Consider the following 16,597-nt stretch of genomic DNA (forward strand, 5'->3'; position numbering starts at 1 on the left):
ATTCATTTGTTTCATTAAATAACATGAGTAACCAACACGCTGCATTTCGGTCCGACTCTCATTCAACAAACGAAGAACGCCGTTACAGAATCACCCACCACACACGGACCGAGCAGCGTGTTAACAGGCAGGAGCCACAGGAGAGGCAACAGAAGCAGCTTCAGTGGGAGAGGCTACACCACTTGGAGAATTGGACATGGGAGGAAGAACTGGACGGAAAAGGACCCTGGGCTCAGCCTGGTGAATATCGCCGCCCCAAGGAGGAACTAGAGGCGGCTAAAGCGGAGAGGCGCTGGTATGAGGAGGCAGCACAGCGACGTGGATGGAAGCCCGGGAATCAGCCCCAAAAAATTCTTGGGGGGGGGGGGCTTTCAGGGAGTATGGCTACGCCAGGTAGGAGACCTGCGCAAACTCCCTGTGCTTACCGGGGGGCTAGAGAGACCGGGCAGGCACCGTGTTATGCAGTGGTGCGCACGGTGTCCCCAGTGCGGGTGCATAGCCCGGTGCGGGATATTTCAGCTCCGCGTATCGGCCGGGCTAGATTGAGCGTCGAGCCAAATGCCATGAAGCCGGCTCTACGCATCTGGTCCCCAGTGCGTCTTCTTGGGCCGGCTTACATGGCACCAGCCTTGCGCTCGTTGTCTCCGGTTCGCCTACATAGCCCAGTGTGGGCTATTCCACCTCGCCGCACTGGCAGGGCGACCGAGAGTATTCAACCGGGTAAGGTTGGGCAGGCTCGGTGCTCAAGAGCTCCAGTGTGCCTGCACGGTCCGGTCTATCCAGTACCACCTCCACACCCCAGCCCTCCGGTAGCAGCTCCCCGCACCAGGCTTCCTGTGCGTGTCTTCGGCCCAATACCACCAGTGCCAGCACCACGCATCATGCCTACAGTGCACCTCGCCTCTCCTGCGCTGTCGGAGCCTTTCTCCTCTCCTGCGCTGCCGGAGCCTCACGCATGTTCAGCGCTATCAGAGCCTTTCTCCTCTCCAGCGCTGCCGGAGCCTCCTGCCTGTTCGGAGCAGCCTGAGCTGCCAGTCTGCATGGAGCAGCTAGAGCTGCTAGTCTGCATGGAGCAGCTAGAGCTGCCAGTCTGCATGGAGCTGCCAGTCTGCAAGGAGCTGCCAGTCTGCAAGGAGCTGCCAAAGCTGTTAGTCTGCATGGAACAGTCAGAGCTGTCAGTCTGCAAGAAGCCGCCAGAGCTGTCAATCTGCATGGAGCAGCCAGAGCCGCCAGTCAGCATGGAGAAGCCAGAGCCGTCTCAGCATGAAGCAGCCAGAGCCGTCAGTCTGCCTCTTCCAGATCCGCCAGTCAGCCAGACTCTTCCAGATCCGCCAGTCAGCCAGACTCTTCCAGATCCGCCAGTCAGCCAGACTCTTCCAGATCCGCCAGTCAGCCAGACTCTTCCAGATCCGCCAGTCAGCCAGACTCTTCCAGATCCGCCAGTCAGCCAGACTCTTCCAGATCCGCCAGTCAGCCAGACTCTTCCAGATCCGCCAGTCAGCCAGACTCTTCCAGACCTGCCAGTCAGCCAGACTCTTCCAGATCTGCCAGTCAGCCAGACTCTTCCAGATCTGCCAGTCAGCCAGGATCTGCCGTTCAACTGCCTGGCTGGGCTCCATCTCAGTACTGGGCTTTTTCTCAGTACTGGGCTTCCTCTCAGTGCTGGGCTTTCTCTCAGTACTGGGCTTCCCCTCAGTCCCGAGCTGCCCCTCAGTCCCAAGCTGCCCCTCAGTCCCAAGCTGCCCCTCAGTCCCGAGCTGCCCCTCGGTCCGGAGGTGCTCCTCGGTCCCGAGCTGCTCCTCAGTCCCGAGCTGCTCCTCAGTCCCGAGCTGCCCCTCAGTCCCGAGCTTCCCCTCAGTCCCGAGCTGCCTCAGTCCCGAGCTGCCCCTCAGTCACGAGCTGCTCCTCAGTTCAGTGGGGTTCTGGGTGAGGACTATTAGGCCATGGTCGGCGGCGAGTGTGGATCATCCCAGGACGCGAAGGGGAGGAACTATGACATTTATGGAGTGGGGTCCACGTCCCGAGCCGGAACCGCCACCATGGACAGACGCCCACCCGGACCCTCCCTATGGTTTTGAGGTGCGTCCGGGAGTCCGCACCTTAGGGGGGGTTCTGTCACGCCTTGGTCTTAGTATTTTGTGTTTTCGTTAATTAGTTGGTCAGGCCAGGGTGTGACATGGGTTTATGTTGTTGTATTTCATAGTGGGGTTTTTTAGTTATTGGGATTGCGGCTGAGTAGGGGTGTTGCATAGGTTTGGCTGCCTGAGGCGGTTCTCAATCAGAGTCAGGTGATTCTCGTTGTCTCTGATTGGGAACCGTATTTAGGTAACCTGGGTTTCACTTTGTATTTCGTGGGTGATTGTTCCTGTCTCTGCGTAGTGTTCACCAGATAGGCTGTAATAGGTTTCACGTTCCGTTTGTTGTTTTTTGTATTTATCAGTTATTTCATGTACCGCGATTCATTTGTTTCATTAAATAACATGAGTAACCAACACGCTGCATTTTCGTCCGACTCTCATTCAACAAACGAAGAACGCCGTTACACCAAGAGGCCCATGATCACTCTGGATGAACTGCAGAAATTTACAGCTGAGGCGGGAGACTCTGTCCATAGGACAACAATCAGTTGTATATTGCCCAAATCTGGCCTTTATGGAAGAGTGGCAAGAAGGAAGCCATTTCTTAAAGATATCCATAAAAAGTGTTGTTTAAAGTTTGCCACAAGCCACCTGGGAGACACACCAAACATGTGGAAGAAGGTGCTCTGGTCAGATGAAACCAAAATTGAACCATTTGGCAACAATGCAAAACGTTATGTTTGGCGTAAAAGCAACACAGCTCATCACCCTGAACACACCATCTTCACTGTCAAACATGGTGGTGGCAGCATCATGGTTTGGGCCTGCTTTTCTTCAGCAGGGACAGGGAAGATGGTTAAAATTGATGGGAAGATGGATGGAGCCAAATACAGGACCATTCTGGAAGAAAACCTGATGGAGACTGGGACGGAGATTTGTCTTCCAACAAGACAATGATCCAAAACATAAAGCAAAATCTACAATGGAATGGTACAAAAATAAACATATCCAGGTGTTAGAATGGCCAAGTCAAAGTCCAGACCTGAATCCAATCGAGAATCTGTGGAAAGAACTGAAAACTGCTGTTCACAAATGCTCTCCATCCAACCTCACTGAGCTTGAGCTGTTTTGCAAGGAGGAATGGGAAAAAATGTCAGTCTCTCGATGTGCAAAACTGATAGAGACATACCCCAAGCGACTTACAGCTGTAATCGCAGCAAAAGGTGGTGCTACAAAGTATTAACTTAAGGGGGCTGAATAATTTTGCATACCCAATTTTTCAGTTTTTGATTTGTTAAAAAGTTTGAAATATCCAATAAATGTCGTTCCACTTCATGATTATGTCCCACTTGTTGTTGATTCTTCACAAAAAAAATACAGTTTTATATCTTTATGTTTGAAGCCTGAAATGTGGCAAAAGGTCGCAAATTTCAAGGGGGCCGAATACTTTCGCAAGGCACTGTACTGTATAATAATATATGCCATTGAGCAGATGCTTTTATCCAAAGTAACTTACAGTGGCTTGCGAAAGTATTCACCCCTCTTGGCATTTTTCCTATTTTGTTGTATCATTTGATTTACACAAAATGCCTACCACTTTGAAGATGCAAAATATATTTTATTGTGAAACAAACAAGAAATAAGACCAATTTTTTTTCACTTGAGTATGCATAACTACTCACCCCCCAAAGTCAATACTTTGCAGAGCCACCTTTTGCAGCAAATACAGCTGCAATACAGCTGCAAGTCTCTTGGGGTATGTCTCTATAAGCTTGGCACATCTAGCCACTGGGATTTTTGCCCATTCTTCAAGGCAAAAGTGCTCCAGATCCGTCTAGTTGGATGTGTTCCGCAGGTGTACAGCAATCTTTAAGTCATACCACAGATTCTCATTTGGATTTAGGTCTGGGATTTGACTAGGCCCTAACAAGACATTTAAATGTTTCCCCTTAAACAACTCGAGTGTTGCTTTAGCAGTATGCTTAGGGTCATTGTTCTGCTGGAAGGTGAACCTCCATTCCAGTCTAAAATTTCTGGAAGACTGAAACAGGTTTCCCTCAAGAATTTCCCTGTATTTAGCGCCATCCATCATTCCTTCAATTCTGACCAGTTTCCCGGATCCTGCCGATGATTAACATCCCCACAGCATGATTCTGCCGCCACCATGCTTCACTGTGGGGATGTGTTCTCGGGGTGATGAGGTGTTGGGTTTGCGTCAGAAATAATGTTTTCCTTGACTGCCAAAAAGCTAAATTTTAGTCTCATCTGACGGGAGTACCTTCTTCCATATGTTTGGGGAGTCTCCCACATGCTTTTGGTGAACACCAAACGTGTTTGCTTATTTTTTTCTTGAAGCAATGGCTTTTTTTCTGGCCACTCTTCTGTAAAGCCCATCTCTGTGGAGTGTACAGCTTAAAGTGGTCCTATGGACAGATACTCCAATCTCCGCTATGGAGCTTTGCAGCTCCTTCAGGGTTATCGTTGGTCTCTTTGTTGCCTCTCTGATTAATAATGCCCTCCTTGCCTGGTCCGGGAGTTTTGGTGGGTGGCCCTCTCTTGGCAGGTTTGCTGTGATGCTATATTCTTTTAAAAAATGGAATAATGGATTTAATGGTGCTCTGTGGAATGTTCAAAGTTTCAGATATTTTTTTAAAGCCCAACCATGATCTGTACTTCTCCTGTGGTGGTTCATTTCTTTACTATCAAATGAGGAGAGAAACTTATCACACAAGCCAGAGTTACACTTAAACTAAATCTTTAATAGTGAGAGCTTTGCAATAGCAATGTCTTGTCAACAAAACACTGTCTCTTTGATGATTCGTTGAGAGAAGTGAGACAAAAGTACAAAGGTCTTTCATAGCCAAGATCCACCCCCTAGTCAACATAACAAACCACAGATGTATTGAACAGGTCACAAGGTAAGACGTTTTAAATGAGAAAGGAGTATCCCGTAGCCAGATAGCATTCGCTATAAATTATCATTCAGTTTGGCCCCTAAGACAAGGTTCCAAACTCGTTCCTGGTCCTTCTTTGCACAAAAACACCAACTCATCCAATGGCATAAATCAATTGTCAACTCCAGATACTCCCATCTCAAGTAAAACTACTTCTTGACCCCACTCCTGGACGAGCTCACTGAGGGTAGTGAGCCTCTAGGTCATACACTATCCCAGGATAAATGCAACATCAGAGATAACATAAAATGGTTCCAGACACTTCCACACACATCCTCAATGCCAAAGGAGGGAGTGACTGGCGCACAGACATTGTGGAGACAAGTAATTGGTTCCCCATTAATCACGCCATCCCCTCACATGGTTTACAAATAGGTAGACACATTCACATATGGAGACAATGTTCCCTCCTGTCCTCTTCCCTTTCTGATATTCAGCATAGCACCAGGGACATGTGAAAGATAAGTCTGACCTCTCCCCTCTCTGGGCCCCAGGTGACTGAGCCCCAGCTGGGGAAGACATGCAACTGCCAACACGAGAGTCCGAAGGGATACATTCTAATAACAAGTATATTACATAAGCATATTATGCAGATAAGACATCTTAATTTTCTGTTACACAACTAATTCTGATTCTGCCGCCACACTCCACAACTTTGTCCCTGACCTTTTTGGAGAGTTCCATGGTCTTCATAGTGCAGCTTGCTTGGTGGTGCCCATTGCTTGGTTGTGTTGCAGTCTCTGGAGCCTTTCAGAACAGGTGTATTTAAACTGAGATCATGTGACAGATCATGTGACACACAGGTGGACTTTCTTTAACTAATTATGTGATTTCTGAAGGTAATTAGTTGCACCAGATCTTATTTAGGGGATTTTTAGTAAAGGGGCTGAATACATATGCACGCACCACTTTTCTGTAAAAAAAATACAATTTAAATAGGTAATTTTTTTCATTTCACTTCACCAATTTGGACTATTTTGTGCATTTCCATTACATGAAATCCAAATAAAAATCCATTTAAATTACAGGCTGTAATGGAAGAAAATAGGAAAACCGCCAAGGGGGTGAACACTTTTGCAAGGCACTGTACATTCATGAAAGCATACATTTTACATATGAGTGGTCAAGGGACATGAACCCACTACCCTAATATTACAAGAACCATGTTCTACCAACTGATTTACGGTACAAAGGACCAGTAGCGTTAAAACTTCCCTTCGCTGGAACTAAGGGGCCGAACCCTTACCATAAAAAACAGCCCCAGACCACAATATCCTTCCTGTTTGGCTCTGTCAGGGGGTATCATCGGATGAGGCCACATTGTCTCCTGACCCCTCCTGTCTCAGCCTCCAGTATTTATGCTGCCGTAGTTTGTGTCGGGGCCTAGGGTCAGTTTGTTATATCTGGAGTACTTCTCCTGTCCTATCCGGTGTCCCGTGTGAATTTAAGTATGCTCTCTCTAATTCTCTCTTTTTTTTCTCTCTCTCGGAGGACCTGAGCCCTCGGACCATGCCTCAGGACTACCTGGCATGATGACTCCTTGCTGTCCCCAGTCCACCTGGCCGTGCTGCTGCTCCAGTTTCAACTGTTCTGCCTGTGATTATTATTATTTGACCATGCTTGTCATTTATGAACATTTGAACATATTGGCCATGTTCTGTTATAACCTCCACCCGGCACAGCCAGAAGAGGACTGGCCACCCCACATAGCTTGGTTCCTCTCTAGGTTTCTTCCTAGGTTTTGGCCTTTCTAGGGAGTTTTTCCTAGCCACCTTGCTTCTACACCTGCATTGCTTGCTGTTTGAGGTTTTAGGCTGGGTTTCTGTACAGCACTTTGAGATATCAGCTGATGTACGAAGGGCTATATAAATAAATTTTATTTGATTTTGATTTGATATTCCTCCATCACCAAACTTTACATTTAGTTCAATGCATTGGGGAAAGTAGCGTTTTCCTGGCATCGCCAAACCTAGATTAGTCTATCGGAATGACAGATGGTGAACCATTATTCATGACTCTGGAGAACACTTTTACGCTGCTCAAGAGTCCAATGGCGGAAAGCTTTACACCACTACAGCCGACGCTTGGCATTGCGCATGGTGATCTTAGGTTTGTGTGTGGCTGCTCGAATGGAAACCCATTTTATGAAGCTCCAGATGAAATGTTATTGTGCTGACGTTGCTTTCAGAGACAGTTTGAAACTCGGTGGTGAGTGTTACAACCAGATGATTTTTACGTGCTACTCGCTGCAGCACTCGGCAGTCCTGTTCTGTGACCTTGGGTGCCTGAGCCATTGTTGTATCCTAGACATTTCCACTTCACAATAATTGCACTCACAGTTGACCGGGCATCTCTAGCAGGGCAGAAAATTGACGAACTGACTTGTTGGAAAGGTGGCATCCTATGACGGTGCCACTTTAAAAGTCACTGAGCTCTTCAGTAAGGCCCTTCTACTGCCAATGTTTGTTTTTGGGGATTGCATGGCTGTGTGCACAATTTTGTACACCTGTCAGCAACGGGTGTGGCTGAAGTAGCCGAAGGGGTGTCCACATACTTTTTTATGTATAGTGTCTATATGCAGTATATGTATACACAGTTCCTTCAGAAAGTATTCAGACCCCTTGACTTTTTCCACATTTTGTTACCTTACAGCCTTAAAAACATAATCCTCGAGATGTTCCTACAACTTGATTGGAGTGATTTGGAAAGGCACACACCGGTCTATATTAGGTCCCAGAGTTGACAATGCATGTCAGAGCAAAACCAAGCCATGAGGTCGAAGGAATTGTCTGTAGAGCTCTGGCATAGGATTGTGTCGAGGCACAGATCTGGGGCAGGGTACCAAAACATTTCTGCAATATTGACGGTCCCCAAGAACACAGAACCTTCAAGAAGGATAACCATCACTGCAGCACTCCACCAATCAGGCCTTTATGGTAGAGTGGTCAGATCGAAGCCAATCCCCAGTAAAAGGCACATGACAGCCTGCTTGGAGTTTGCCACAAGGCACCTAAAGAATTTGGCCTGAATGCCAAGTGTCACGTCCGGAGGAAACCTGGCACCACCCCTAAGGTGAAGCATGGTGGTGGCAGCATCATGGTGTGTGGATGTTTTTCAGCAGCAGGGACTGATATATAGTCAGGATTGAGACAAAGATGAACGAAGCAATGTACAGAGAGATTCTTGATGATAACCTGCTCCATAGCGCTCAGGATCACAGAATGGGGTGAAGGTTCACCTTCCAACAGGACAACAACCCTAAGCACACAGCCAAGACAATGCAGGAAAGACTTTGGGACATGTCTCTGAATGTCCTTGAGTGGCCCAGCCAGAGCCCGGACTCGAACCCGATCGAACATCTCTGGAGAGACCTGAAAATAGCTGTGCAGCAACGATCCCCATCCGACCTGAAAGAGCTTGAGAGGATCTGCAGAGAAGAATGGGAGAAACTCCCCAAATACAGGTGTGACGAGCTTGTAGCATCATGCCTAAGAAGACTCGATGCTGTAATCACTGCCAATGGTGCTTTAACAAGGTACTGAGTAAATGTGATATTTCCGTTTTTTTAATTATTTAAAAAAATAGATTTTTGTATTGTGTAGTTTGATGAGAGGAAAAAACAATTTCAAAATGTAAGCCTGTAACTTAACAAAATGTGGAAAAAGTCAAGGGGTCTGAATACTTTCCAAAGGCACCATATATATATATATATACATATATGTATTTTTTTAACAATTCTAGGATGTATAAATGTTATTCAGTTTATTGTGAAATTGTTGCACAAACTCACCAAGTCCTGGCTGACTTTGATAGGGTCCTTGAACACGGTCCAAACCACAGCCTCATTGCAATTTGGAGTGGTCAGGGAGCCAAGGTAACGGTAGTATTTGGTACGGTCCACCCCTTCCAGGAGCTCATCCAATGAAATAGCATGAGTAATGTTTACAATATCATCTTGAGGAAGAGAGAAAGAAAAAACGTATATAAAATCATATGCTACAGAAATTGAACAAGAAAATTACTCATTTTGAATTCAAAGAGACAAACAAATCCCTCTTCCAAACATTAGTTTGAGGAAGTAGTCAGAACCAGTCAAATCTCCTCTCATCTCACCTTTTAGTGTGATGTTGGCCAAGTAGGATGTCAGAGTATTCCAGGCTGCTGGTGAACCAGTCACATTGCCTGGTACGGGCTGTTGCAAAAACATTACTTTAATAACAAAAAACCGCAATAAAACATTTAAATGCCCAATCTACTGTGGAAAAATGGATGCCATTTCTAGGAAGGTTAAAGCATCCTCTCACCTCTATGAAGAAGCCAAGAGCAGCAAGTCCTGTGCTGTCTGCAACGGCCGTGGTCGTGTTACCGTTGTGCGAAGACTTTGCATTTACTATGTGCAACTGAAAGGTGAAGCATAACAGTTGATCTAAAAAGTTATCTGAATCCATTGGAAAATTCACTGTAATGATACATTTAAAAAGGTAGACTACAATCTGCCATATTTACAGCTTTTCAAAGGTCATTTAAATTAATGACATAGATATGCCCCCTGATTCTTGAGTAATAGAACTTATAAATGCCTCATAAGTTCAGGTCAACTGTCAGACTATTGCACTATCTATGAAAATCTGAGAGTGGTTACATTTACCCATTAGTCAGTTTTCTAGTAAACCAGACTGTACTAAGCCTAAACAAATAACTTGACATTGATCCATGGCAGTATGGTATATGCAAATCAGTGGAGGCTCCTCAGAGATGGAAGGGGAAGACCATCTTCCTCAGTGAATTTCATGAAAGTAAAAAGAGTGAAAGATTTTAATAACCTCTTACATCTATGGGGGCGCTATTTCATTTTTGGATGAAAAACGTTCCCGTTTTAAACAAGATATTTTGTCACAAAAAGATGCTCGACTATGCATATAATTGCTACCGTTCGAAAGAAAACACTCTGACGTGTCCAGAAATACAAAGATCTTCTCTGTGCGTGCCCTATAACGTGAGCTTCAGGCAAAACCAAGATGAGATGGCATCCAGGAAATGACAAGGATTTTTGAGGCTCTGTTTTCCATGATCTCCTTATATGGCTGTGAACGCGAGAGGAGTGAGTCAACCCTTTCTGTCGTTTCCCCAAGGTGTCTGCAGCATTGTGACGTATTTGTAGGCAGATCATTGGAAGATTGACCATAAGAGACCACATTTACCACGTGTCCGCCCGGTGTCCTGCGCCGAAATTGGTCACCTGCCAGTATTTTTCCATACGATACAGAGAGTAAAGCAAGCTTCCACGAACTGCATGTCAATGAAGAGATATGTGAAAAAACACCTTGAGGACTGATTCCAAACAACGTTTGCCATGTTTCGGTCGATATTATGTAGTTAATCCGGAAAAAGTTTGACGTTATAGGTGACTGCATTTTCGGTTCGTTTCGGTAGCCAGACGCAATGTAGAAAACGGAACGATTTCTCCTACACACAGACGCTTTCAGGAAACACTGCGCATTTGGTATGTGACTGAGAGTCTCCTCATTGAAAACATCAGAAGCTCTTCAAAGGTAAATGATTTTAATTATTTGGTTATCTGGTTTTTGTGAAAATGTTGCGTGCTACATGCTACACAAAATGCTATGCTAGCTTTGCATACTCTTACACAAATTAGTCAATTTCTATGGTTCAAAAGCATATTTTGAAAATCTGAGATGACAGTGTTGTTAAGAAAAGGCTAAGCTTGAGAGCAAACGCATTATTTTAATTTTATTTGCGATTTTCAGAAATCGTTAACGTTGCGTTATGCTAATGAGCCTGAGGCTTTAGTCACGATCCCGGATCCGGGATGGGGAGTTTCAAGAAGTTAAAAGTTATCCTTTTTAGATAAAACTATACTCAATATAGTATATGCACATCACCAAATAATTGATTAAAACACACAGTTTTTCAATGCATGTCTACATTAGGCTCAACAGCATTCTTTATGGTAGTTCCATGGTGTAGCCAAAGGACAGCTAGTTTTCCTCCTCCTCCGGTTCTCACCTCCTTCTATAGACATACACAGTAATTATGACAACTCCTGGAATGTCCTCCAACCTATCAGAGCTCTTGCTCTGACATGTTGTCCACCCAATAAATGGATCAGAGAATTAATCTCATACTGAAAGCTTACGCTACATCAAGCTAACGCTGCAGTGCATAACATGTGGGGAGTAGTTTACTCAAAGAGAGAGAAAGACAATAGTTTAACAGCTTTGAAAAAATAAATTTCTTCAAAAATGAAGGAGAAGAAAGAGAGAGCGAGCAAGCTAGCTATTTAAAAAAAAAAATCACATTCACTTTCACTTACTTAGCTAGCAAATGCAGCTAGCTCGTTAAATCTACTCAAACAGAGAGGGATGTAATGTTAGCTAGCTGGCTATGGAACTCTTCCAAGTCAAGGTAAGCTTTTGGTTTTATTAATTTATTGTAACTGCTGAACTGCTTTCTGACTGTACACTGTACTGCATGATTGCAGCAGGTTTACTAATGCTTTAGTTCTAGTAGCTATGCTGACTGACATTACACTAGACTTCCGGCGCCGACAGAGATGGCCGCCTCGCTTCGCGTTCCTAGGAAACTATGCAGTTTTTTTTTTTTACGTGTTATTTCTTACATTAGTACCCCAGGTCATCTTAGGTTTCATTACATACAGTCGAGAAGAACTACTGAATATAAGATCAGCGTCAACTCACCATCAGTACAACCAAGAATATGTTTTTCGCGACGTGGATCCTGTGTTCTGCCTTACAAACAGGACAACGGAATGGATCGCATGCAGCGACCCAAAAAAACGACTCAGAAAAAGAGGGAAACGAGGCGGTCTTCTGGTCAGACTCCAGAGACGGGCACACCGTGCACCACTCCCTAGCATTCTTCTTGCCAATGTCCAGTCTCTTGACAACAAGGTTGATGAAATCCGAGCAAGGGTAGCATTCCAGAGGGACATCAGAGACTGTAACGTTCTGTGCTTCACGGAAACATGGCTCACTGGAGAGACGCTATCCGAAGCAGTGCAGCCAACGGGTAACTTTGCAAACTGGAAACCATTTATCCGGAGGCTGCATTCATTGTAGCTGGGGATTTTAACAAGGCTAATCTGAAAACAAGACTCCCTAAATTTTATCAGCATATCGATTGCGCAACCAGGGGTGGAAAAACCTTGGATCACTGTTACTCTAACTTCCGTGACGCATATAAGGCCCTGCCCCGCCCCCCTTTCGGAAAAGCTGACCACGACTCCATTTTGCTGATCCCTGCCTACAGACAGAAACTGAAACAAGAAGCTCCCATGCTGAGGTCTGTCCAACGCTGGTCCGACCAAGCTGACTCCACACTCCAAGACTGCTTCCATCACGTGGACTGGGACATGTTTCGTATTGCGTCAGATAACAACATTGACGAATACGCTGATTCGGTGTGCGAGTTCATTAGAACGTGCGTTGACGATGTCGTTCCCATAGCAACGATTAAAACATTCCCTAACCAGAAACCGTGGATTGATGGCAGCATTCGCGTGAAACTGAAAGCGCGAACCACTGCTTTTAATCAGGGCAAGGTGTCTGGTAACATGACCGAATACAAACAGTGCAGCTATTCCCTCCGCAAGGCTATCAAACAAGCTAAGCGTCAGTACAGAGACAAAGTAGAATCTCAATTCAACGGCTCAGACAAGAGAGGCATGTGGCAGGGTCTACAGTCAATCACGGACTACAGGAAGAAATCCAGCCCAGTCATGGACCAGGATGTCTTGCTCCCTGGCAGACTAAATAACTTTTTTGCCCGCTTTGAGGACAATACAGTGCCACTGACACGGCATGCAACGGAAACATGCGGTCTCTCCTTCACTGCAGCCGAGGTGAGTAAAACATTTAAACGTGTTAACCCTCGCAAGGCTGCAGGCCCAGACGGCATCCCCAGCCGCGCCCTCAGAGCATGCACAGACCAGCTGGCTGGTGTGTTTACGGACATATTCAATCAATCCCTATACCAGTCTGCTGTTCCCACATGCTTCAAGAGGGCCACCATTGTTCCTGTTCCCAAGAAAGCTAAGGTAACTGAGCTAAACGACTACCGCCCCGTAGCACTCACTTCCGTCATCATGAAGTGCTTTGAGAGACTGGTCAAGGACCATATCACCTCCACCCTACCTGACACCCTAGACCCACTCCAATTTGCTTACCGCCCAAATAGGTCCACAGATGATGCAATCTCAAGCACACTGCACACTGCCCTAACCCATCTGGACAAGAGGAATACCTATGTGAGAATGCTGTTCATCGACTACAGCTCGGCATTCAACACCATAGTACCCTCCAAGCTCGTCATCAATCTCGAGACCCTGGGTCCAGGTGGTGAGGGTAGGTAACAACATCTCCTCCCCGCTGATCCTCAACACTGTGGCCCCACAAGGGTGCATTCTGAACCCTCTCCTGTGCTCCCTGTTCACCTATGCCTGCGTGGCCACGCACTCCTCCAACTCAATCATCAAGTTTGCGGATGACACAACAGTGGTAGGCTTGATTACCAACAACGACGAGACGGCCTACAGGGAGGAGGTGAGGGCCCTCGGAGTGTGGTGTCAGGAAAATAACCTCACACTCAACGTCAACAAAACTAAGGAGATGATTGTGGACTTCAGGAAACAGCAGAGGGAACACCCCCCTATCCACATCAATGGAACAGTAGTGGAGAGGGTAGCAAGTTTTAAGTTCCTCGGCATAAACATCACAAACAAACTGAATTGGTCCACTCACACAGACAGCATTGTGAAGAAGGCGCAGCAACGCCTCTTCAACCTCAGGAGGCTGAAGAAATTCGGCTTGTCACCAAAAGCACTCACAAACTTCTACAGATGCACAATCGAGAGCATCCTGGCGGGCTGTATCACCGCCTGGTACGGCAACTGCTCCGCCCACAACCGTAAGGCTCTCCAGAGGGTAGTGAGGTCTGCACAACGCATCACCGGGGGCAAACTACCTGCCCTCCAGGACACCTACACCACCCGATGTTACAGGAAGGCCATAAAGATCATCAAGGACATCACCCACCCGAGCCACTGCCTGTTCACCCCGCTATCATCCAGAAGGCGAGGTCAGTACAGGTGCATCAAAGCTGGGACCGAGAGACTGAAAAACAGCTTCTATCTCAAGGCCATCAGACTGTTAAACAGCAACCACTAACATTGAGTGGCTGCTGCCAACACACTGACACTGACTCAACTCCAGCCACTTTAATAAAGGGAATTGATGGGAAATGATGTAAATATATCACTAGCCACTTTAAACAATGCTACCTTATATAATGTTACTTACCCTACATTACTCATCTCATATGCATACGTATATACTGTACTCTATATCATCGACTGCATCCTTATGTAATACATGTATCACTAGCCACTTTAACTATGCCACTTTGTTTACATACTCATCTCATATGTATATACTGTACTCGATACCATCTACTGTATCTTGCCTTTGCTGCTCTGTACCATCACTCATTCATATATCCTTATGTACATATTCTTTATCCCATTACACTGTGTATAAGACAGTAGTTTAGGAATTGTTAGTTAGATTACTTGTTGGTTATTACTGCATTGTCGGAACTAGAAGCACAAGCATTTCGCTACACTCGCATTAACATCTGCTAACCATGTGTATGTGACAAATAAAATTTGATTTGATTTGATTTGATTAGCTAATATGGTGACAACGATGTAGGCTGTGTGTAGTGGTTTAGCGGTTATGATATGAAGGTTTTTCTTGGAAAGTTTTTTCGCCTGGTTACAGACAGCTGATGTGTTGTCCACTGAAGTCCACAAGAGAATAGAAAAGGTGAGTGGAGGAGAGCACTTAGATGTGCGAAGGAATTATACAACTAGCAAAAGAGTCATACTGTTTATGTGGCTGCTTCGAAAGTGAACTGTGTTTATGTGTGATCAGGGGTGTATTTATACTGCCGATTCTGTTGAAAAAAATGCTTCTTAAACAGAATGAAACAGGGCTAAAAAATACCTGAACTTGTCCAATAGAAACTCTCGTTTGCAACTTTTGGACTAAGGATTACACCCTAGATCAGCTATATGCAGGCAAGAGTGTGCAAGGCTGTATTGAATGTGTCACATCTCAACATTTTCTCTCAACCTGTGCACCTACTGTACGTTGTAAACACTTTATTCATAGGCTAGATTGTAGCAACCTCATGATGTGTATAGGGAACAATTGAGTATCATGTAGTAGCCTAAACCTATTGTGTTACATTGAGCTGGGTGAATGTAATATAAATGACAGTCATCCAATATGCTATAATAGAAATAAGGCCATGCACATAATTTTTTTTAATCGTCCTCCCTCATCTTAAATGGCACCATCAGTATGAGAAGTGTCACCCCATGTGACATGGGCTACATTCAGATTCTCTACCCCTCTCCATAACTGTACTCATACACTTTCATGAATTTAAAAGGAATGGACTAGAGTTTGTAAAATAGTGGAAACTCCCTCCAGCCATGCCTGCATCAATCCATGAAAGAGTGTGTGTGGGGGGGGTGAATGAGGGGACACTTCTGGAGAAAGGTAGAGAATCAGAACGCAGCAATGTCGTGTTGAACCTTCCAAATACCTCCATGGGGTAGCGGGTTCCATCCACTGTGTGCTCCGACCCGGGGACTGAGGTACCATTCCCCCAGTGGAGGTGAAAGTGCAGGCTGTCATAGGCCTCAGACAGGGCCCCGCCTGCAATCCGGACTCCACTCGTCAGCTTGACTTTGACTGAAAGAAAGAAAACACCAACAAAACGAGAGGAATTAGTTCAATTTCGAACAAATTCCAAGTTTGGTAGGTACAGTGCATTTGGAAAGTATTCAGATCCCTTGACTTTTTCCACATTTTGTTAGTTACAGCCTTATACTAAAAGATAATACATTTTTAAAAAGTCCTCATCAACCTACACACACTACCCATAATGACAAAGTGAAAACCGCTTTTTTAAATTTTGCAAATGTATCATTTTTTAAAAACTGAAATACCCTATTTACATATGTATTGCATGTTGACAGTGCACAGTTGACAAACCAAGCCATGAGGTCGAAGGAAATTGTCATAGAGCTCCGGGACAGGATCAGGCACAGATCTGAGGAAGGGTACCAAAAAATGTCTATAGCAGTGAAGGCCCCGAAGAACACTGTGGCCTCCATCGTTCTTAAAAGGAAGACGTTTGGAACCACCAAGATTCTTCCTAGAGCTGGGTGCCCAGCCAAACTGGGCAATCAGGGGAAAAGGGCCTAGGTCAGGGAGGTGAGCAAGAATCCGATGGTCACTCTGACAGAGCTCCATAGTTATTTTGTGGAAATGGGAGAACCTTCAAGAAGGACAACCATCTCTGATGCACTCCACCAATCAGGCCTTTATGTTGGAGTGGCCAAATGGAAGCCACTCCTCAGTAAAAGGCACATGGCAGCCCAAAAGGCACCTAAAGACTGTCAGACAATGAGAAATATGATTCTCTGGACTAAAGAAACCAAGATTGAACTCTTTG

General features: G+C 45.4%; 1 protein-coding gene across 1 annotated transcript in view; it reads right to left on the reverse strand.

Moving 5' to 3' along the window:
• The window catches only part of LOC135506780 (uncharacterized), a 63,428-nt gene that overhangs the window by 8,406 nt on the left and 38,425 nt on the right, over window positions 1–16,597 (reverse strand). The window contains exons 16-20 of the mRNA XM_064926160.1: window positions 15,683–15,831; window positions 9,337–9,432; window positions 9,146–9,224; window positions 8,819–8,986; window positions 8,440–8,459 (exon numbers count right to left, since the gene is read on the reverse strand). Of these exons, the coding sequence (XP_064782232.1) occupies window positions 8,440–8,459; window positions 8,819–8,986; window positions 9,146–9,224; window positions 9,337–9,432; window positions 15,683–15,831 (512 nt within the window). The remainder of the gene's footprint in view (window positions 1–8,439; window positions 8,460–8,818; window positions 8,987–9,145; window positions 9,225–9,336; window positions 9,433–15,682; window positions 15,832–16,597) is intronic.

The sequence above is a fragment of the Oncorhynchus masou genome, chromosome 3, assembly GCF_036934945.1.
Source record: "Oncorhynchus masou masou isolate Uvic2021 chromosome 3, UVic_Omas_1.1, whole genome shotgun sequence".
Lineage (NCBI taxonomy): Eukaryota > Metazoa > Chordata > Actinopteri > Salmoniformes > Salmonidae > Oncorhynchus > Oncorhynchus masou.